This window comes from Corvus kubaryi, unplaced genomic scaffold (assembly GCF_017639235.1).
Source record: "Corvus kubaryi isolate FWS band 111438036 unplaced genomic scaffold, C.kubaryi_AGA036_p1.0 split1-37374, whole genome shotgun sequence".
Lineage (NCBI taxonomy): Eukaryota > Metazoa > Chordata > Aves > Passeriformes > Corvidae > Corvus > Corvus kubaryi.
This window is the reverse complement of record NW_024582079.1, coordinates 1363704-1386648: the sequence shown is the minus strand read 5'-3', so window position 1 is coordinate 1386648 and position 22945 is coordinate 1363704. Positions and strand designations below refer to the sequence as shown.

Genomic DNA, 22945 nt, shown 5'->3' with positions numbered 1-22945 from the left:
GCAGGGAGGGAAGCATCGGTGGCTCAGGGAATGCCACGCTTACGACCCTGCATGCTCTGGGGCTTCCCAGCTTTTTGCTGGAGCTGCTGAGCTGGGAGGGGCCGAGCCGGCAGCTCCCCATAAACCTGGCGGCTTAGACCACGTCCTGGGCAGATGTTGGGAGTCTGCCTTGGAGCGGAGGTTGGGAAAAGGAGAGGGCGGCCCTTGCCCGGAGAGTGAGGAGGAGAGCTCGGCACCCCTGGGCTTGAACTTTAGCACCCTCTTCCGCAGGAGTTTAAAGACAAGGATCCTCGTATCCCGAGCGAGCCGTCTGGATAGCCGGGCAGGCGCAGGGCTGGAGCAGAGGAGAAGCCAGCAACTTTCTCTGACGAGGATTTTATGGAGCTCTTCATAAAGAAATAACACCAGGGAGAAAACCCCAGGAAGCCAGGAAGTGTTTCCAACGCTCGGGACGCTGGTGAGCGGCTGCGGGCCGCCGCCAGTCCCTGCGAGGAGCCCGTCCTGCCGTGCAGATGTGTGCGATTGGAGCAGCGCGAGGGTTATTTTCCTTTGACTGAAGGCAACCCAGCCCCGGCGGATTAAGCTCTTTGTGTGCACGCGAGTGTGCCTTGATGGAAGCTGCTCCCGCAAAACCAGCTGCGGGGGTTGTGGGGAGCATCCCTTAGGTCAGGGGGCTCTCCTGGAGGAGGGGAAGACCTCCTGTTTTCGTGGCTCTGAGACGATGCTGGGACGGTAACTCCGCTGGCAGGCAGCGCAGTGCTTCGGGATGGCCGTCTATGCCCTCACGGGTTTCTCGCTCGTCAGCCTGCTCAGCTTTGGCTATTTATCTTGGGACTGGATGAAGCCCAGTTTGGTGGCCGATGTGACCACAGACCCCATGGAGAAATCACTGCCTCCCACCTTCACCAGGCCACCCCACATCATCTTCATTCTGACTGATGACCAGGGCTACCACGACATTGGCTATCACGGCTCAGATATCCAGACACCGACGCTGGACAGGCTGGCAGCGGACGGTGTGAAGCTGGAGAACTACTACATCCAGCCCATCTGCACCCCGTCCCGGAGCCAGCTGATAACTGGCAGGTAAGCCAGCACCTGCTCACAGCCTACTCATGTCCCCCTTTGGTCCCTGTAGGTCTGAGGGGCTTAACTCCAGCTTGCTGCTAGACCAATGCCATGGTGTATTGGCAGGGGATGGAGATCCTCCAGCAGCTCTGGATTTCTCTAGAAAGCTTCCTGGGTGAACAGTTGATTTCCACACAGGATAAATAGTGGCACGTGGCAAGAGCAAAAATGTGGATGCTGCTGAGTAGTGGATGTCACTTTGGGAGAGGGTGGTCTCCAGTCAGGAGGTGTTGTGGTGCTGGGCAAGGAGCTGTGTCCCCAGGTAGTCCCTGACACACTGTCCCTCAGGGATTTGCTGTGAGGCCCTTGGCCCGTGCTTTCCCTGCGTGCGTGTTCAGTGCTGCACCGGCCAGCACAGGCTGGATGTTGCTCCATCGCCCTCTCCCATGGCAGCACAGTCAGATGTCCCCTTATCCTGGGCCGTTCTGCCTTCTAGGATAGGTGGGGCTTTCTCTGGAGCAGTGTGGTGTGTTCAGCACTCGCTGCAGGAGGCAGATCCCACCAGCCCATCTCCTGCTGAGGAGTGGGCCCTAGGGAGGAGGTGCCTATGGGTGTGGTCACCTACTGCCTGGGGTGGTGAAGCCCACCAGGGTCCAGGCAAAGGCCTCCCTTCTCTCCTGATGGCTCTTGAGGGGTCCCAGACATGTTTGTGGTGTGCAAGGCAGGGGAGGACAGGGATGGTGGGGACATTCAGGTAGGGCATTGTGAACCCACTTGCTTGTGCTGCCCAGCCCTGACAGAGGCCAGGCTGGCAGCAGTGGGGACAGCTGCTGGTGGCATTTTTGTGAGAAGTCTGCTGAGCCACTCTCTGTGTACTTTGCATCTGCTTTTGGTACTTACAGATGGATGAGGAGATCCTTGTCCCTGGCTGGAGCTTGCTTCATTGGGTTGGGTTGGGTTGGGTGACATGGAGATCTGCATGTGTTTTGGGTCTCTAACACATAAAGTGCCATCACGTCCTCACCCAGTGCTGCTCCTCATCACCACTGCTTCCCTCTTTCTTCCTGGCAGGTACCAGATCCACACAGGACTGCAGCACTCCATCATCCGTCCTCGGCAGCCCAACTGCCTGCCCCTCGACCAGGTCACCCTGCCACAGAAGCTGCAGGAAGCCGGCTATTCCACACACATGGTGGGCAAGTGGCACCTTGGCTTCTACAAGAGGGAGTGCCTGCCAACTCGCCGGGGCTTCGACACCTTCCTGGGCTCCCTGACAGGCAACGTGGATTACTACACCTATGACAACTGCGACGGGCCGGGCGTCTGCGGCTATGACCTGCACGAAGGGGAGGACGTGGCTTGGGACCAGAGCGGGAAGTATTCCACCTTCCTCTACGCTCAGCGTGTCAACAAGATCCTGGCATCCCACAGCCCCAAGGAGCCCATCTTCATCTACGTGGCCTTCCAAGCGGTCCACACGCCCCTGCAGTCCCCCAAGGAGTACATCTACCGCTACCGCTCCATGGGCAACGTCGCCCGCCGCAAGTACGCAGCCATGGTGACCTGCATGGATGAGGCGGTGAAGAACATTACCTGGGCCCTCAAGAAGTATGGTTATTATGACAACAGTGTGATCGTGTTCTCCACAGACAACGGCGGGCAAACCTTCTCTGGTGGAAGCAACTGGCCACTACGGGGCCGCAAAGGGACGTACTGGGAAGGGGGAGTGCGTGGCATTGGTTTTGTCCACAGTCCCCTGATCAAGCGCAAGCGTCGGACAAGCTGGGCACTGGTTCACATCACAGACTGGTACCCAACTCTGGTCAGCCTGGCCAGGGGCAACCTGAGCAATGTCCAAGGCTTGGATGGCTACAACGTCTGGCCTGCTATCAGTGAGGGCAAGGAGTCGCCACGCACCGAAATCCTGCACAACATCGACCCACTGTACAACCATGCCAAGTACGGCTCCTTGGAGGATGGCTTCGGCATCTGGAACACGGCCGTGCAAGCTTCCATCCGGGTTGGGGAGTGGAAGCTCCTCACTGGTGACCCAGGGTACAGTGATTGGATCCCCCCGCAGACCCTGACCAACTTCCCAGGGAGCTGGTGGAACCTGGAGCGTCTCACTAATGGCCTGAGGAAGTCCGTGTGGCTCTTCAACATCACCGCTGACCCCTACGAGCGCTATGACCTCTCTGAGCAGCGCCCGGACGTGGTCAGGAGCCTCCTGATGAGGTTGGTGCACTACAACCGGACGGCCATCCCGGTGCGGTACCCTGCGGAGAACCCCCGGGCTCACCCAGACTTCAACGGTGGTGCCTGGGGACCTTGGGCCAGTGAGGATGATGGGGAGGAGTGGGAAGGCGGCCGGGAGCCCCTGAAAAGCAGGAACAAGAAGAAGAAGAAGTGCAAGATCTGCAAGCTGCGCTCCTTCTTCCGCAAGCTGAACACCAGGCTCATGTCCAACCGCATCTGACAGGACACTCCCCCAGCATCCAGCCATCCTGGCCAGGGTAGAGCTCTGGACTGCAGTGCCGTGGCGTGGGAGCGAGGGAGAAGGACAAGCGGGGAGGTGGCCAATGCTCTCTTGCTCTCCCTTGCTCTGGGGTTCACTCCAAAACACTTCTCCCCAGCTGGAGTGGTGGCCACAGGGAGTTGCTCCCAGTGGGTGAGGAAGGGCAATGTGGTCTCTGCTGCAGTGCTCAGTGCTGGTGAATGACTGTGCTGAGCTGGGCTGGCCCTGCACAGCCGCTTCCAAAGAGAGAGACCCTTTCCTCCAGGATTCTGCAACCAATCATAAACTTTAAGTGTTGGCCATCGCAAGGGCAGGAGGAAGCATGGGGGGCTCTGCCTTCACGTTAACCCTCACCATTTCCCTCTATTTACTCCTGGCTCTCAGCCTGCTGCCAAGTGGCTGCAACCTTTGCTCTTGCTCTGGGAACTCGAGGGCCTCCCCCAAACTCAAGACCACATTGCTTCTTTGTGGAGGGATGGATTCCTGACCATGGATGTCAGACCTGAGATCAGTGTGGCTGGATTAAGTCATGCTGCTACAGGGACCTCATGTGGAGCTACAGCTTCCCCTCTCCACTGGCTTGTGGGGCCAGGAGCAGCCCTGGTGAGGAGCTGTGGCCCATGGAGGCACGGTTGGATGCTCTCAGAGGACAGGTGGTTCTCTTTGGCCCCACATTTGGGAGGCAGGTTTGCCCCAGGCTCTGGTGGACTCCACATGGGTCAGCCAGCAGACTGAAAGCAGACCCTTTCACCCAAAATTTGCCTGGACAGCCCCCTCATGTGCATGGCTCTAGGCACCCCTGATCCTCCCTATGAATCCTACATACCCAACCAGCCAACCACCCCTGGCTGCCCCTTCCCCGTGCTGGAGCTGTCCCTGTCCCCACATCCCACTGCTGAACCCGGGGCAGAGGGAAGATCTCAAGAAGGTCTCTGCAGAAGCTGATGTGCTGTTCTGTAGCTGCAGGACTTTGAAGCCACAGTGGAGGATGGGGATGATGGGGACGTCTCCCACCTGCCAGCACTGCGCCGCATCCCCTCGCCGCAGATGGGCACTGCTTTTCCAGCAGCGCACGCGTGGGGAGGAAAACACCTCCCCATCATCCGCTGCTGTGGGGAGCCCATCCGATGGCCGGGGGCCAGGGAAGCCAGCAAAGCTCCGGGCCCCCGCGCCTTCAGCAGGGTGCGAGCGCGCGTACGTGTGCTCACAGGAGAGCTGGCGAGGATGAAAGGGGGTAAATAGCTTTAAAATCGTTTTGGATGCATGGTGCATTTCCATTTACACAATGTGTTTTACATTTCTCCCCACAGGTTTCTCTTGGTGCAGCGTGTGTAGGCGAAGGCCCTGCTGTGAATTTTGAAAATAGTTATTTTTGTCTCTGGAAAATGAGGCCCGTTAGGACTTGTCAGCTCTTGGATGAGCAGTGTGGGCTTTCTTTTTTTTTTTTCTTTTCCCCCCTCTTTCTCCCTTGCAAAATAACATTCATTTAAAATCTGTCATTGAAAGATGTGACAATTGGCAGCGTGCACGCTGAATACCTTTCAGTGTGCTTTCAAGCCCTGTGTGTGAGAGAGGGATGAGGATGGGAAGAAAATGCAATGACATGTTTGTATTTTTTTTTTCTTACTCTTAGCTGGATTATTTGGGGGAATTGGGATTTTCTATAGAAACAAAGGAAAAAAAACAGCTGACAGCAAGGCAGAAGAGAGGAGGCCTCTTCTTGTAGAGCTGGAAGGAGTTTGAAAAGCTGGAGCGTGGCGGTGTGTGCGCCAGTCCCTGCTGCTCCGCGCACGCCCATCACTGTGCCATCCCATCCCATCCCATCCCATCAGCTCCCTGCATCCCTGCAGGCACATCCCAAGGCTGTTTCAGAGGGGGACTCAGCTCCTCCATCAGCCCCATCTCCATCCCTGCTCCCTTAGCATGTTGCTCCGAGAGGAGTGGTCCCCATGGCATCACCCGAGCGGAGATGAGCCCCAAGAGGATGCTCCACGTCCTCAAACTACCTCAGTCAGCCAGCCTGGTCCCTGGGGATGTGCACCACCAGCGGGGCTGCGGCACCAGCAGCCATTTGGCAAAGCCGACCAGTTGCTGAAAATAAAGTAACATTTTGCTGAAGAAGAGGAGGCTGCTGCAGGCAGAGCCAAAGCCAGGGGAGGGCAGGGGGTAATGCTGCAGGGGCTTGGGAACAAATATTGGCTAAGGGACAGTTGGTGCTGAAGGGAATGGGAGAGCAGGACTGGACGTGGGGTGGTGACAAGGCTCGGGAAACGGCTTTCATTTCCATATTTATATAAATGCATCCAAGTTTAGTCCTTCTTTTATTTTTTTTTTCCTTCAAAAACGGAAATTTCCATGAAAACATGCTTGATTTTTCTCCCATTCCCTTTTGCTAATTTCCCCATGGAAAGGTTCGTCTGGTTTCACTTCCTTTCCAGGTTTGGATCTGCTGGGCTGATGCTGGGTTCACAGTCAGCCTGGCCACAGTGGTGGATCTGTTGTCATCTGTGTTTTAATTAAAAAAAGTTGGATTCTGAACCTTTGCAAGAAGAAACAGCTGAAGGAAAATCTTAGTCCCTGAAAACAAAGAGGAGAAGTCGGCAGGAGCATCTCTGGGTGCTTGGAGAGAGCAAAGCCTCCAGCCCGAGGACACCAGTTGTCCTTCACCACTGATTCCAGCTGTGCTGTGTCTGACTATTGGGCTGGGAAAGGAGATGCAGCTGCTGCCACGTGTTCTCCTAATCACAGCAGTGTTCATTAATGGCCTGTGCTGGGAAAAATGCAGCTACGTGCCAAAATCCCTTGTTTTCAGAGAGCTGAAGTCTCCTGGGATTGTGTGCGTGCTCTGGCTGCCAAGGGGTTAATGCAGCTGGAGAGATGCTAAGGCGGTGGAGTTCCCTGCACCCGGGAGATGTGTTTTCACAGACAGGCTGAGGCTCCCCTCCTTCCCAACCTCCCTTCAAAGCGCCTGGCAAGCTCCAGGCAGCTCCAAACCCCACCAGAAGCTGGGTGTAGGATGGGAGCCTGGGAGGGATGGGGCAGGGGGGTGCTTCGGGGCCATCAGGGGTGGAGGGGTGGTGGGGTGGTGGCTGCCTGTCTGTCGGCATGGACTGGCTGTCTCCACCCTGGCTGTTTCCACCCTGCTGGCTGGAGAGAGCGGGGAGGGGATGGGCTGGGAATGAATGGAGTTGGGATGGGATAGAGATGGGGAGGAGGATAAGAGGAGGGTGGGGCTGGGCTGGGCTGGGGAGGGATGGGGAGGGGAGTGGGATAGGATGGGGATGGAATAGGGATGGGATGCGTCAGGCAGGACTGGGGGTATGTCAGAGACTCTCCAGCCCCACAGGCAGCTCCCACCCGAGAGAGGGAAGAAGCCCAGTACCAGGACAGGAGATCCCAGCAAACTGCCACAGTGGGAGAGTGCCAGAGCACCCCGAGCACCTCATGCTGAGCAGAAGGTGTTCTGCATCAGGGGTACTTGTGTCCTTTCTCATGCCAGGGATCTGAGGCCGTGTGGTTCTGCAGGTTCCCCCCACCCAGATCCAGTGCACAATGGCTCCAGGGAGCCGCATGGCACTTGCTGGGTGTCCGCAAGTATCATGGACATGTCCACAGGAGAGTCTTTGCCTACAAACCCCACTGTCAGGGAGAGGGTGGCACTGAGGACACCCTGTCTCAGCCAAAAGCAGCTTCCTGTGGTTGCAGGAGCAAGTGCTGGGCCCGTAGGGACAGGGCACGTTTGCAAACACAGCCTTAAATGTAAATCAGCTCTCCTCACCACGGTATTTATAATCTTCTCTAAAAATAACCCCAAATTCAGCTTCCCAGAGGACAGCAACTGAGCATCCCCCAGACCCCAGCTTGCATGTGAAACTGTCCCAGTAATTTTGGGATCTCTGCAATATGTAATTGGCAGGCCGACTCGTTTGGTGTGCGAGGCACTGCTGCAAGCCCCATCCCCTGGGAGCAGGGGCACCGGCTGCAGCCCCCCCAGGACACGTGGATCCTTCCTGAGCTGCCCATCCCGTGTGTTTGGGGTTCGGCATCAGACCTCGGGTGCCCACCCGGGGGCAGCCCCTGCTGGGATGCAGAAGCTAAAGCTCTGCAGGCAGAGCTGGAGCAGGGTGTGGAGAGCAGGATGCATTTTTGGAGAGGCAGCCCAGTGATGGAGAGGAGCACTGGGGATGAAGGTCTCCATCAGGTGGCCAGACCCGAGTACGGCAGCAGGAGAGCAGCATGGCTCCCAAAGCCCTGCAGGAGCAAATCTGGGGATGGCTGGGAACAGACACATCCTAAGAGTATCCTGAGGCCTCTGGGAGAGGACTGGGACTACTTCCCTCTGCAGGGGAGCCCCCAGCCCAGAGATTGAAGGTTCCACCCAGAGCTCCTGCTCCCCTTGGATTGTCCCCAGGCACCCAGGAGTGGGACCAGGCAGCAGTTCCTGCTTGGGAAAACATTATCAGCAAAGCAGAGCATGTTCATCACGCAGAAGTCTGACACCACCTTACCCTCAGAAGGAAAAATGTCAAGAAAAAGGGGAAAAAAAACTGAATAGAGAGAAGATCAGAGAGGGAGAAACTTTTCCTGGAGAGCTGTGTCTCTGCCAGGCAGGAGAACCCTGGGGAGGGAGGCAAGGTCCTCGTGGGGGGCTTTGCCATCACCCCCTGCCTGGGTGGGGGGTTTGGGGTGTCAGGGATGCAGCGGGGATAAGGAAGGGACAGATCCCTCCTCCTGGCTCGGGGAGCACGCAGAGTCACGCGTGTGGGGTTGAGCACGTGTGGCAGTGTGGGGGTGGGCACGGGGAGGGGGGCAGGTCACATTGCGGAGCTCACGGGGACACGAACATTAGCGCAGGTGGGAGGGAGGTGGGAGTGAGGCAGGGGCACAGAGCCGCCCATGGGGTCTCGGGAGCGGGGGGCTCTTCCTCTTGCCTCTAGGGTTCCAAGGGGCTGCTGGGGGCTGGCAGCAAAAAGCTGGAGGAGGAGAGCACTCCCACAAACATTCGGGTGTACCGGCCCCCATGGCAGCCCCCTGCATCCTGGAACAGCCCTGGGGTGGGGAATGAACCCCCTTTTTTGTGGGAGCGACATGGGGAGGAGTTGTGCAGGGGCAAGGAGGCATTTTGGGGACCATCGTGTCCCTGGGGCACAGATGGCACATGTGCATTGCCTGCACCCCAAGTGAGGGTGCCTGGTGTGCTCTGCCCATGCCAGGGCATGGCCAGGGTGGGTCTGGAGGTCATCAACCCCTGGGGACTGTGGCCCCATCCATGTGCCCGTCCAGGGCTGGGAATTGGTCCCTGCTCTGCCACCAGGGTCCCCTGGATGGGACCAGGCAGGAGCTGGAGGCTGGATGCAGGGATGCAAGGTGGGGATGCAGGTGGGTAATAGTGCAATTAATGGAAAAGCCATTAGACCTTTCTCCTCCTCCCCCTCCTCTTCCTCACTCCGCCACTTGCTGTCCTCCTCCACTTCCACCTCCTTTCTTCTCTCCCTCTCTGCTCCTCCTCTCTCCCCTCTCAAAGATTTCTCCCTATTTTTGTCTGGTTAGAACCTTTTCTTTTCCTTTTAACCCTTCCATGGCAGCCTGAAGGGGAACTCAATCCATCTCAGCTGCCAAAGGCAATGCCCTCCCAGCCAGCACAGGGAGTCCCTTCTCCTGTTGTGATGAGGGTCCTGCTGCTGCAAAATCATCCAGAAACGGGACAAAAGCTTAGTAGAAAGCTCTTTTGGGGGAAGCCAGCAGGTGGAAAGTGCAAGGGGTGGTGTAGACAGAGGGGGTGGTGCTGGATCCCCAGTGAGTGCTGGTGGGGACTCAGAGGGAAACCCCTTCCCTGAGGTTTTGGACCTCACAGTTCCACTTTTATTGCGCTTTTTGTGCTTTCTTATGTTCAGCACAGCAGAGAGGCGACTCAGCAACAAAAAATCCAAGGACTGGGGAGCCAGACCTTCCTCCTATTCCCACTCTGAAACTTCCCCCTTTCTGCCCCAGCTTGGGCACCACAGGGACACAGCACCCCAGGACACAGCCTTTGTGGTCCCCTCTAGGCGTGCTGCAGGCCAGGCTGCTCGCCCCTCTCTGGGGGGACCCTCTGGAGCTGCTCCACAGGAACCCCAGAGCCCTCAGGGGGACTCAGGGGACAAAGGGGGGAGTGGGGAGCAGCCAGCTCTCCACTGCAGTGCGATTGGGGCCAGCCCCCCCGAGGACCCTGGCTGAAGGCGGGACGGTGTGGGGACCTGGGGACCTGCCATGGTTTCTCCAGCTTCTCCTGACACACTTCTGCTCCATCTGCTCCCTCCCGCCGCAGCGTGTCCCCCATCCCACAGCCCTCAGGGCCCCCAGGAATGCTGCTGTAGGTACCAGCAGGGCCTGTATTTTTTTTGGGCGGGGGGCATAAGCAGTTGCTGGGGTGACAGCATCCTCCTGCAACATGGAAACCATGGTTTCCATGGAAACCTTTTTTGCCCCAATTATTTTACCACTGCCACAGCCTTTAATTTGCCTTTAGTAGTTGTATTTTAGAGATCCCCCCCTCCGCAGCAGGTGGGTGACCCCCGGGCAGCCCCCGGGCTGGGTCCCCAGCAGGGGCCTGGTCCCCACGGAGGGCGGCGGGTTTGGGAAGCAGTTGCCCCGGCAACAGAAACAGGGCGTTTCTGGAAGCGGTGGTCACCATGGGGACGGGGATGCTGACGAAGGCTTGTGAAGCTGAGAAGACAAATTGCCCTCATCATTATCTCTGGGCTTGTCAATCAAACATATTCCCTTATTTACCTCAGCGAGGAGAGAGCCCCGGGAGCACACGGAGAGGGAGGGAGTGAGAGGAGAGCTGCTTGCCCCAAACTCCGCACCAGGAGGGAGCATTTCCAGCCCCTCGGGATGGCCACCATCACCTGCAATCGCTTCACCGAGGAGTACCAGCTCTTTGAGGAACTGGGCAAGTAAGTTGGAGACGGGGCTGAGATGCTCAGAGCGGGGCTGTGCCCTGGCTGGGAGAGAGACTCGGCAGTGCTAGGAACTGCTGGAGATGGGGGAAAGGAGATGGGCATGGAGAGAATGCAGTGGGAATCAGAGAGGGCACATGGGTGAGGGTGGGGGCTGCCAGCCCCAGACCTGCTTCTCTGTCCACACCTGAGTTCAGGGGCTGCTGATGGGTGTTTGGCTGGGGACTTGGGACACCCCAGCAGTCTGGAGTTTCTTGGGAAGGGCTCAGCTGCCCCTCTTATGGAAAAGCTACTCCCAAAAAAGAAGGCTGCTGGCTCCCTTGGGAAGTTCTCCAGCCGGGAGGAGGAACAGGACAGCTGAGGAGGAAAGCCAAAGCAGTGGGCACCCCTCACATTTCTTTAGGGAATTTTTCTGTGTGGATTCACCGTGGCTTGACTAGACCTGCAGGAGACCCAGTCTGCCTGGCAGCCCCCAGAGAATCCTGGTGGGTTTTGGAAAGATCCAGGATATTCCCCAGCCCTGTCCCAGTGCAAGTGAGCCATAGCCCTGGCTGACCCAGCTTTCCTGCAGGGGAGGGCTCAGCTGCTCTGGTCCGGGTGTCATCGCGTGTGCCTGGATCAGTGCATGTCCGTGTGTGTGTGTGCAAACAGAGCTGCCTGTGCACAGTGAGGGGATCCTGGGGCGCTCTGAGCACTCCCGGGTGGAGCAGGGGATGCCAGGTTCCCCGTGTGGAGGGATGCTCCCCGTCCCGCCCAGCGTGTGGCTGTAAAACGGGTGCAGGAGTGAGCAGGCGTGTGCCTCTGTTTTGGTTTCTGTGCCTTTTTTTGGAGCTGGTGTGTAAATCTGGGGCGCGTGGCCGCCATCCCTTCAGAGCAGCTGGCAGCACGGTGGTGGGCTCAGGGTGCCTGAGCTCCAGAGGGGAAGCTTTGTCCATCCATAGGCACAGGGAGGCTCCAACCCCGCAGCCCTGCGTCGCCCGGGCGCAGAGCAGCCTGTGCCTAAGCGTGTGCCCACATGCACGTGGGCGTGTGAAATGGGGGCGAGGGAGAAGGGAGAGGGCAGAGATGGGGAAATGGAGAGGCTGAGACAGGAGGACTTTGTGCTGGGCTGCATGCTGCTCACATTCGCCAGCCAAACCGTGGCACCAGGGTGCTGCCACAAAGTGCAGCTCTGTGGAGGCAAATGGGCCCCCCCATCCCGGGATACTCACATCCATCCCTGTGGCATCAGGGTGACAGAGAGGGGCTGGTGGACAGCAGGGGATTGGGTTGGGGAGTGGGTCCCTGTGGCACGGACAGCCCCAGCTGGGACTGCAGGCAGGGGGATGGGCACCCACCAGGGAGCTGGTGGCAAGGTGGGATGTGGGACCTGCTTTTTCCAGACTTTTCTCGGCTTTTCAGGGCTCTAGGGCTTTGTGGTGGTGGCAGGGGGTGGGCAGGTGAGGCAGTGGCTGCTGGGTGTCTGTGGTGAGGCTGTGGGGCTCTGGCTGGGCAGAGATGGCTGTGGGGATGTGGAGGGGAGTTGGCAGGCCAGGAGTGATGGAGGAGGACCAGGAGGGCTCCTGAAGGTATCTGAGCTGCGACGCTTTGCTGGGTGGGTGCTGACCGGAGGGCTGAGCACCCAGGCTCAGGGGCTGCCTGCATTGCCCGGCACTGTGGTGTAAAACCCCTCGGACAGATGCATTTTAACAGGAATAAAGGAGCAAAGCTGGCGCAGCGGCTCACCAGCCCCTGAGAGCATCGCACCCAACCACCCCAGTTCTGGGGTGACGCAGGGGCAGCAGCCCCAGCTCGGTGCATCCCACAGCTTTTCCATCCACTCAAGAGGGCAGGTACAGCTGCAGCACTGAGGTGTTCCCGAGTTAGGGGCTTCACCGGGTTAGCCAAAGTGCTGTGGGGCTGGTTGGGGATTTTCCACTGGGATGGTTTCCAGCACATCCTGGCACATTCAAAAATCAGCGGTTTCCCATGGGGAAATTTCTGCTTCACGGGCTTAGAGAGGGAAATCAGGACGAAGTGCCGCACCTCTGCTCTGCTGCGGCAGCTGCTCGCGCTGGGAAGTGTTCCTCCTCTGGAGAGGTGCTCCCGGTGCCAGCCGGGGTGGGGGTGTCCTGGCAGGGATGGGCAGAACGGCTCTCCCCACACCAGACCTTGGTAGGGAGCAGCGTCCTGCAAGGATTCGGAGCAGAAAGGGTCCATCTTGAGTTTGCTGTCCCCAAGGGACTGGAGCGGGCTCTTGTGGGGGACACGGTGTGTCCCAGCCTGACTGGCAGGACGGCAGCTCTGGGTGCCAGGCTGCTGCACCCACCCTGCTTCTCTGCCGTTTCCTCGGCTGTCACCCCTCCTGACACCCGGGCAGGTGGGGGTTTGAGATGCCACACACCTAATGGTGGCACCACGGTGGGGCTTTGGGGGCAGGCAGAGATGGGGAGGGAGATCTGCAGAGTCTGCCCAGCAAGGCACAAGCCCTTGTCACATCCCCGTACCTCCCAAGCATGGTAGGACATCTGTCCCGAGCGGGGGACACGGAGCTGGGGAAAACCCACTCCTGCGGCAGCCCCCGCAAAGCTGAGCGAGTGAAGGGCTGCTCCGATCCCCCACGCTTGCAGGAGGGAATCAGGCGGAGGGCGGGGGGCAGTAGGGGGGGACAGGGAGAGGATCCTGCCCACGGCCCCCCGGAGTAGGACAAACATGAAGTGCAGCTCCATCGGCGCCTCCAAATCCGCCCCCGCAGCAGGTTCAGGGAGAGGCTGGAGACAATTACCGTGCCGAGCCGTAGGATCAGCCCCTCCGCTCCCGGAGCTGCAGGAGAGGGGGCTTATTAAACAGAAAAAAAAAAAAAATGGAGGAACAAAAAATCCCCAGCCCACACTCTTCTCTCTAGAAAGGAGATAAAGTGCCTCGGAGGAGGAGGAGGTGTTGAAGAGAGGGAGGGCGGCAGCAGCACAGCCGGGCGCTGGCAGGGAAGGTGTGAAAAAGGGAGAAGCGGAGCATCCTGGTGGCAGAGCCACTGCTTGAGCTGGTGGGGGAGGCCGTGGGGACAAGGCATGGGGTCATGCCTGGCCTGGGGACCAAGGGACAGAGGCTGCAGGGCTGGGGCTCAGCAGTGCTGGGGCTCAGCAGTGCTGGGGCTCGGGGCTGCAGGTCCAACATCACCCTGCACTGGCACCCAGCCGGGGGACAAGGACACGGTCGGTACCCACGGCTCTGCAGGTGATGTGCCTGTCCCCTGCTCAGACTGGGACATGCTGTCTCATCCAAGCCAGGCAGAGATGGGGGTCCTCAGCTGTCACCAGGGTTGGGGTGATTCCCATCCAAAGACCCAGCACCCTGGGAGAGAAGGGACAGGCTGCTGCCCATGGGCAGGGAGCAGGAGATGATTCCTTCCTTCCAGAGGGGTTTCTTGCAGCACAGTGGGGCTGAGCTCCCTGCCTGGCACCCACAGCACTGCCTGCAGTGCCCATGAGCCCCTGGTGTGGAAAGGGATGCTGCCTTTGCTGGGAAGATGCTGTATTGAGATGGAGCAAAGGGGGGCTTTTTTTCCCCTAGGCTGGAAAAATCCTGCACAGGACTGAGTAGCAAGGAAGCAGCCTGGCACAGTGGAACAGAGCCTGGCTGGGGGTCAAACACCCAATGTGGAGGGTTCCTGGCTGGTGCAGACCCACCGAAGGACCTGACTGGAACAAGGAGGGGAGGATAGCAAGCGTGCTGTACCCCTGGGTATCCTGCACCTGCATCCAGTGTTCCATCTTCCACCCACCCTCCGGGCACACAGGGTTTTGCTTATGCTTTACAGACCACAAATAGACATTTGGTTTCTGTTAGGAAGGTCTGGAGGAGCCAAAAGCCAGGAATGTAGCTGGGGAAGTGAAACAGCCGCTTCCCATGGCTCCCCTTTTTGCCATTCAGTTCTAATAAATAGATGAGCAAGTGGCTGTGGACACTGGGATCAGGAGTGACCACCAGTCCCCAACCTCCAGTGGATCTGGGACACCTACAACGCTCCAGCCTCATGCTGGGTTCTGCAGTGAAACCCCGAGCTGGGGCAGGGGGAGCCTGAGTGCCTCTCCCTGCTTGCTGCACTCTGCTGCAGACTGTCCTGCCACTGCAGAAACATCACACATATCTTTAGGGAAAAAAATAGAGAAGATGAGTCCCAGGGATCCACAGGAGCCCACAAACCCTACACAGTGTGGGGTTCCCAGCCGGATGAAGAGAGTAACACCACAGGACTGCTGCCGTCTCTGGTCTCCCTACCTATGGCAAGCTGGATATGAAGCATTTCACCCACCCTTCCCAGTTAATTCCTCCCCAGCATTCAGGGATATTAACAGCTCAGCTCTTTCAGCAGCCAGGATTAAATGGCAGGACGGGGAAGCTGGGAACCACCAGGATGTTTTCCCCCAACTCCTGCCTGGCACGTGCCATGAGCGATGCTCTGCACGGCAGCACCGGGCACGTGGGCTGCCAGCTCTGCTGGGGCTCCATCCCCACCCCTCCACACCCGCTGCTTGCCTGCTTTTCTAAAAATCACATTCAAACCCAAATTGCCCGTCTCCACCCGCCCCCGCCGCTAAAATCAATTATCCGCCGCTCTCACCAGCCTGCGGCCTTTTATTCCTCGGCAGGGAGCTGGAGTGGGGTGAAGGGGAGTGGGGGGAAGGTGGGGCACGAGGTGGGATTGCTTTTGATAGTTGTTATTTTAGCAATTGGAGAGGTTTGGCAGGAAAGGGAACCTGGCACAAAGGTTTTACTCAGCAGGGCTGGAGCGTGCATGTGTGTGTGTGTGTGATTGCAGTGCCGCAGCTCCCAGCTCTGCGCCGGCACTGGCAGTGCCACGAGCTGGCAGGACCCGGGGTACGGGGTACAGGGGCAGACAGGAGTCTTTGGAGTGTCCCAAGCACTCGTGCTCGGTTGCCTGCCAGACTCCAGGAAAGCTCTGCATGTTGGCTCATGCGTGTGCAAGGTGCAGCAGCATCCATCCCTGTCCAGCCTGGCCCCATCCTCGCAGTGTCCCCTGGGCTGTCCCTGCCTGGGTGACAGTTTTGCAGTGGGAGGGAATCTGGCACCGGTCACAGCTGCCAAGTCCTGCTGTGATTGGAAGGTCCAGGACAGGCAGAGCCACACAAGAGTGAAGTGGCCGAGAGCTGTGTGGCAGCTGCAGCCATCACGGTTTCCCTCAGGAACCAGCACCCCCGGTAAAGGGCAGAGCCAGGAGGAAGAGGAGGAAAAGTGCACCATGTCTGGGGTGTCCCAGAGGAGCGTGGAGGGGAGAAATCCACCTTTATCCCTAGGTCTGCATGGGCCTCCTCCCATCATTCCTCAAGGACAGCAGTGCAGAGAAGCCAGCTGAAATCCCTCCATGTTTTCCCCAAGTCCCTGCCCCAGTCAGCACCTATCCCCATTACCATCCTCACCCCCATGCCTGTGGCTGCCCCTCACCCCACGGCCATGAGTGCTGAGCTGTGCCTGTGCCCACACCAAGCCCTTCACCTCTGGCTTCTTCTGTTCCCAGGGGCGCTTTCTCCATTGTCCGGAGATGTGTGAAGGTGTTGGCGGGACAAGAGTATGCGGCCAAGATCATCAATACCAAGAAGCTCTCTGCTCGAGGTAAGCACTGAGGGTGTTTTGGGGGAGGCAAGAGGTGAGCAGGGCTCATGGAGTAGGGAATTTTTCCCCTCTGCATGGTGCTGGGATGATGCCTTTGATGTGCAATGAGGTGGGGGGTGTTTGATGTGCGATGGGGACCCCCTCATCCCACCCTGTCTCTGCTGCAGTACACACCAGACTCCTTGATGGATGGGATGAATGTCCCAAGGAGGTGTCTTGGTGGCTGCTCACCACATCCCATCCAATCACAGGGATGCATCTGCAGCCTGGCTGAGGCTGAGGGGCACTCCCAGACCCCAATCTGCCTGAGGAGCCAGAGGACCCCATTTCTGTCCCTGAGACCCCCCACCACCCTGCACACCACATTGCAGCAAAATGATGGTTACAGCCTTGCAACAAGTCAGACCATGCTAGCATCAGGCACGGTGTAGCAGAGTTATTTTGGGAGCATCACCTTCTGAGAGGGCCCCTGCTGACCCCCCATCCCTGCTCTGGGGTCTGTAAGTTTTCTTACTCATATACCTACATCAGTGAAATGGGAACATCCCTTCAGGTGGGGGTTTGACTTCATTTCTATCTGGAGATGGGCCCTCACCCCTCGCTCCCGTCTGGTGAATCGCTCTGGTGGAGCACATTGGCTGTTTGCTGCTGAAAGAGGCGCTGGCGGGTCTGTCCTGGTGGGTCTATCCCGGCTGTTCCTCGGAGTGAGGCTGAGCTGAGCCAGCACAGAAATCACCAGCCAGCCCTTGCCCCAAGCCAGGGACCCCTCTGCCCCCAGGCACCTGACAGAGGAGCTGTGATGAGGAGGATTGAAAGGATGAGGCAGCAGATGCCGTGTCCCCACTCCGGCTCCTCCCTGGCTGTTGGGAGTGCAGGATGGGTGCTGGGAGGAAGCACTCTGCCAGGAGGGTTTAATTAACCTCCCTCGGTGTCTCTCCCAGTTCCACTGCTGACCTCCCAAGGCAAAACTGAAATGCAGAAAAGAGTGACAAGCTCCTTTCTGACCTGGAATTAAACCAGGATGTTGCAGTCGCCCTCCCACAGTGCTGCCAAAGCGGCACAGCACCGGCACTGAGCCCCTCAGGTCCTCCAGCACAGATCCCTGCCCCTCTTCAGGGATGCAGATCATTCTCTTCCTCCAAAGCCGAAGGCCAGGCTCTGGGCAGGGTGTGTGGTGCTGGGCTCAGCCCTTGGCTCCTGCCCGTGTACCCCAGCTGGCAAACGCCTCCCAGTTTGCAGGGCTGCCTGGAGCAGCAGATTGAGCCGCCCTCCCTTTGCTCCCTCCTGCCTCCGCTCGCCTCCTCCGGCAGTTTGCCCCTCTCCATTCTCTCCTGGGGTTTGTGCTGTCCCTGCAGTGCCCAGCAGTCCCCTGGAGAGGCTTCACTGGGGTTATTTTCCCTGCTCTGCCAGCTGGAATCACCAGCAGCTTTGGCTAATGGTCTGGAACCGTGCAGTGCTGGCAGGGAGGATGGCACTTCCCCAGACACAAAGGGCAGGAAGGAGAGAAGTGGGGAGAAGGTGAGAGAAGCTGCAACACATCCCCAGCCGTGGTCTGTTTCTTCAGACATCCTCCTGGCTGCCAACACAGGCCAACAGGAAAGAAGGTGGAGGTTTTGGAGGAAAAATGGGGTTTGGGTGTGTGCAGGAGCTGGATTTGTGGGGTAGGAGTTGCTGTAACTCACCTCCCCAGAGAAGTGCTTGCCCCACTGGTCACACTGTCCCTCCATCCCATCCCTGTCATCCACCCCACAATGGACTTTAGTCGTGAGAACAGCCTGAACTCCAACCTCTCCTTGTAACCCTGTCCCACCCTGAGAAGGTTGTCCCCCATCAAGGGAAACACTGTGGGGAGCTGAATGAAGCCACCAAGGTTATCTCAGCCTTCAGCTCACAGACTCCAGCACAGGCTGCAAAACTCAGCCCAAGCCCCGGGGTGCCTCTTGGACAGGATACTGAGCCCTGGGGAAGGCTGCAGCCCTGCAGAGAAGGGGCTGCGTTGCTTTCACGTCTCAGCGGTCGGAGACACCCAGGTTTGGTTTGATGCAGAGTGAGACTCCGAGGTGTGAACCTGCAAGGTAGCAGTGATAGCACCGAGAGACAGCAGCCCTAATTATATCCTGGCTTGTCCTGGCTGCTGAGTTCCTGCACGAAATGCCTCCAGTCAGGGTGGCTGGGTCAGGTGTGAGCAAGAAGAGAAGTGCAGAGGAAGAAACAAAATGATTTGCAGATTCATTTTGAGCTGTCCCAGGGAGGAGGATTTTTTGGCTCAGCTCAGCTTGCTTTGCCCAGAGCTCTGTTGTGTCACATCCCCAAACCTGCTGAAAGCTGGGGAGTGGGACCTGGGCTTCCTGTTTGGACACAGGCGCCAGTTCCAAGACAGGGTTCTGCAGTGTAGGAGAGCAAAGCCCTGGTATGGAATGGCTGACGATGGCGAGGGGGAGTGAAGCCCATAGCCTCGTTTCATCCTGACACCTCTTGCTGGCCAACTCTGCCTTCAATTGCTCAAATTGTACCATGTGGGGCCAGAAATGTCCTGGCTGATTGTCTGTGCCTGGATGAATAGGAGAAAAGGCAACAGTGCTGCCGGCAGGGATAACCCAGACAAATCCAGGGTATTTGGGAGGTGATCAGAGATTGTTCAGCAAAGAGAAGAGAGAGGGGAGGGCAAGGGATCGTTCCAAACCCAAGATTGCCCATGGCATCAGTGCCTGGGGGCTTAGCCAGGGACTGCATCTGTGCTGGGATACTGCCCATCAGGCCCTGATGCTGAATTTATCCCAAAATATGTAACTCTTTAGGAAAAAAAAAGCTGCTCTCTCTCCCCCCAGGTTTCCTGTGCCAACAGCTCCTCTGAGAGCCCAACAGAAGCTGAGAGCAGTTGATTCCCTTTCTCAGATCCTAATTTAGGGCCATTGCCTCTTTCAGATCATCAAAAGCTGGAACGAGAAGCCCGGATCTGCCGTCTCCTGAAGCACCCCAATATTGGTAAGTGCACCCTGCACCCCCCATGCCTGGCTGTGCTGCCCACCTGCCCTCCCATGTCCGAACCAGGACATCCATAATCCAGCCCTGTCTGCAGCAGCACGGACTGTTTGTCCCAGAGGTTGAGAAGGGCTCAGTGTTGTCCTGCCCAGTTGATCTGCAGAGCCATCCCTCCTCTTCCTCGTGGGAAGCACCATCTTCAAACGGGGCCATGGGAAGAAAGGCCCCACTGGGCATAGGGGGACTGAAGTAGGTCCGGACTAACCCACTTGGCCATAGCTCCCTCAGGGAGAAGCGGAGCCCCAGGAGGCTGCAAGAGGCTATTTTTACTGCTCTCCTCCGGCTCGGGTGCTGTATTCCTCTGCATGCTCCAAAAAGCGGCTGCAGCTCGGAGCAGCAGCAGCAGCAGCGCGGGGCGTGTAGGAGGAGCGATGGCGGGGGGAAGCGAAGACTTTCCCACCGACCGTCCATCTGAAAGTAGCCTCCTTCGGAAAAGCTGTTTCAGGAAAACTCCTGAGCCCCTGCAAAAGACAAAAATAGGCCAGAAGGAGAGAGAGAGAGAGAGGAGGGGAGGGGAAAAAACTGCAGTAAAAAAAATACCCAAATTCCATCCTGGAAAGTGATGCTGATGCAGGCTCTTGATCCCTGTGGACAGTCTGGATGAACCCCCTCTTCCCTCAGCTGCACCCCAGGATGTACCAACCTCATCGGGATCCTGAAGCTTTTTGGGAAAGGATTTGGTGGTTTCTGCAGCCCTCTCAACCCCCAGTCGGGAGCTGGGAGGGTTCCCCTGCGGCTGAGCTCCTCCCTGGCCCCCTCACTGCTCCGGTGACCTGGATCCATCCTTCCCCAGGAGCTGCTGCAGCAGATCCAGGGAGCTAGATCCAGGGCCACTGGGATGAGCCATGTGGCTCCTGTCCCATAAATATTTCAGTTCCAAAAAAGACTGTCGGCTTCCATCTGTCTCGGGCACACGGCTGCGTGGCAGGTGTCCCCTGCATTGCCGGGGTGCCGGACCCTGCAGGATTCCCCAGCCTCTGCTCCAGCAGGACCAGGAGCTGCCCTGCAGGGGTCCCTCCGGGACGTCCAGCCTCCCCTTTGCACCAAAAGACATGCGGGGACCGCCGAGACCGGAAGGAAGCGCACTGCAAAGTGTCTGAATAGGAAGAAATACTAAACCCAGAGGAACTCACCGAATGAGACCTGCAGGACGGTAGCTGCAGGTTCCCCAGGTTCCCAGGTTCCCAGCTTGGCCACAGCTCTTTCCCAACGCTGTCTTCCACCCTTCCCTCTCCATCACCTGCCCGTGGGGCTGGCGAGGTCTCCGACGGCCAAAACACCTCACCCGTTCCTGTCCTTGTCCCCCCTTCCTACACTACCCCTCGCTGTTCGGCTGTGACCTGGCAGGTTCAAAGCTGCAAAGGCTAGAAGGGGTTAACAGCATGAGATGCTAACAAGCCCAATCTGCTGCTATTTATACCCAGGAGGCTCTTCTCCATCCCCCACCCCACACCCTCTTTCCTTTCACTCCCCTCCACTGCTCCTGCTGCCTGGAAACTTGGGTTTGCAGCTTCCCTTCCGTGCAGCAAAGGCGGCTCCTTACCCACACAGGAGCTGGAGTGAGCGGTGCCACTGCAGAGCAGCCTGGCGTGAGGAAGAGGAGGCACTGCTGCTGGATGAGGCGAAACAGCCCTGTCCAGCCCTTCCCGGGGAGAAGCACCCCAGCTCCCAAGGGGCTTTGCAGCCCTCTTACTTGTTCACTGCAGCAAGGTGGGGTCCTTCCATCTCCCGTGGGAATGCTGTGCTGCCATTCCTGGAAGAACCAGCCTGTGATCTGCACTGCGCCTGCTGGAGACCCTCGCGTGGAAAGCTGTGCACGGGCAGTCAAGGGCAGGTCCAGGTCCCCAGGACCCCACAACACATCCACAGCACTGGGTGACATATTAGGGAGCGCTGCTTCCTTTCAGGGAAGTCTTGCTTTATTGGGAAAACTTTGGCTGCACCCAGCCCTGGAGTTTGAACTCCAGGTACTTGTCCTCTGACTCTCATTCCTGAAGCTGTGTCCTGCTCCTGCCTTGGCTCTTGGCTTGGAGCTGGAGTGGTTTGGCCGGTGCGGCTCTCTCTTGTTATGGTCAGTAACAGATACTTGTAGGATTAGGCTATATTTAGAGCAGCTGCTCCCTCTTATACCTTCTTCGCTCCTGGCTGCCACAGGCTTTGGGACTTCCCCAAGCAGGGAACGTATCCAGACCATTTGCTTATGGTTATGCTGGTCCTATCTGCACTGAACTCACCTAATCCCCCCGAGAACACTTTGGCTTCTGTGGGATCCCAGGCGTGATACTCTCAAATCCCTCCCAGGCGACACGAAACAGGAGGAAATATGTTTCTTCCAGCAGAGGAAGGCAGAAAAGCTGGGATTGTATGTTGGAGAAAAACGGAGCAGATGCAGATGCTGGAGCACAGGGGATGTCTGCAGAGGCCAGCAGTGGGGAAGGATAATTGGGGAATAAGATGAGCAAGTTGTGTCAGTAGTCAAGACCACAAGGGAGACAGACAGGAAGGATGCTGCCCAGCTCATCAGACCTCATTTGCCCGGTGCCTTGGCCAGATGAGATGACGCTGCTGGCAACACGCTCTTGGCAGCCACTGGATTTGCCCACAGAGCTTGGAGACGGGAGAAGGACCAGCAAAGTGGTGTTTTCTGGCCTGGCAGATAAGAGTGACACAGTGCAGCGTCTGCACTCGGTGCTGGGGCTGTTATCTCCCCTGGCTCACACTGAGTCTGGAGGATGTTTCCATATAGGGCTCAGCTGATTTAGATGCAGTAAAAGGGGCTAGGAGTAAAACTTCCCACAAAATCTCTCACTGAATGTTTCTTTTTTCCTCCCTGATTCCCAGCATTCTTAAATATGTTGAAAGTTGCATCAGGCTGAAACCAGGTGAGAGAGAGGAAGCGTTAAATATTCATAGCCTCAAGGGAATCAAACAAAATATGACGTGGGGGACAGAGGATGGTAGACAACTCTCTGTTTATCCACCCTACCTGTTTCTGTGCCTGTCCCCTTGCTGCACACCTGCCTGTAAGTGTGAGCAGGGATCTGAGCCTGAAAAATCAGCGTGCAGCTGCAGGGTGACAGGTTTGTAGCTGGCTGTACCTGGCGAGGGGTGTGCCCAAGGGGAGAGGGTGCCAGGAGACGGGGAAATTCATCCTCTGGAGATTTCCAAGGAGAAAAGGAAGGTCATGAGCAGAAAATACAAAAAGGCCCTTGAGTGCCAGAGTTGTCAGTTCAGCTCCCTGCTGAGCTCTCCCTCTCCTCGGGCACCTCTCCTGATGGGACTGGGGACACCCATGCCTGCAGCCTGCCCAGTGCCCAAGATAGCCCAGCAGCTGCCTGGAACCTTGGCTAGGCACAGCCCCGGAGCAGTCCCCGATTTGGATGTGACCTTTGAGCCTCGCACAACTGCCCCAGGCTGGGGCCATGGCTGGGTTCCCCTGGTGAGCAGGGACCCCCACCCAGCCAGTGGCAATAACAAGAGGAATAGCCCTGCTGTGCCCTTCCCCAGCTCCTGCTTGTGCCCAAAGGGGAGCAAAGGCGTTCCCAGGGAGCGGGGTGGGAGCCAGGTGTACCCCATAACCCTTCTGTCTCTGCTACAGTGAGGCTCCATGACAGCATCTCCGAAGAGGGCCACCACTACCTGATATTTGACCTGTGAGTAATGGTTCACTGCATCCCCTAACCCACGGGCAGCTCCCCGCTTCCCCCGGGGTGACACAACCTCCACCTCACCCGAGCCCTTCCTGCAGGCTGGGTTTGAACCAAACTTG

The 22945-nt window shown here is 57.9% G+C and overlaps 2 protein-coding genes across 3 annotated transcripts in view; both read left to right on the top strand.

Moving 5' to 3' along the window:
* Nucleotides 1–154: 154 nt before the first annotated feature.
* Nucleotides 155–6398, top strand: LOC121657849 (arylsulfatase I-like). The gene is made up of 2 exons (XM_042013992.1): nt 155–1086; nt 2140–6398. Exons 1-2 carry the CDS (start codon nt 767–769, stop codon nt 3542–3544), a joined length of 1725 nt encoding a protein of 574 aa, XP_041869926.1. The 5' UTR covers nt 155–766; the 3' UTR covers nt 3545–6398.
* Nucleotides 6399–10271: 3873 nt separating this feature from the next.
* LOC121657804 (calcium/calmodulin-dependent protein kinase type II subunit alpha) overlaps nt 10272–22945 on the top strand; it is a 34431-nt gene continuing 21757 nt past the window's right edge. Inside the window, exons 1-4 of one of the 2 annotated variants that reach the window (XM_042013910.1) lie at nt 10272–10521; nt 16040–16134; nt 19060–19119; nt 22775–22829. In XM_042013910.1, coding sequence (XP_041869844.1) covers nt 10460–10521; nt 16040–16134; nt 19060–19119; nt 22775–22829 — 272 coding nt within the window. In that variant the 5' untranslated portion in view covers nt 10272–10459. The remainder of the gene's footprint in view (nt 10522–16039; nt 16135–19059; nt 19120–22774; nt 22830–22945) is intronic. The other variant, XM_042013912.1, reaches the window with a different exon arrangement.

Excerpts from the sequence above, each read along its gene's own strand:
- LOC121657849 (XM_042013992.1), top strand. The coding sequence starts at position 767 with ATGGCCGTCTATGCCCTCACGGGTTTCTCGCTCGTCAGCCTGCTCAGC. Across the intron at positions 1,087-2,139 it reads AGCCAGCTGATAACTGGCAG|GTACCAGATCCACACAGGAC; the intron begins GTAAGCCAGCAC and ends TCTTCCTGGCAG.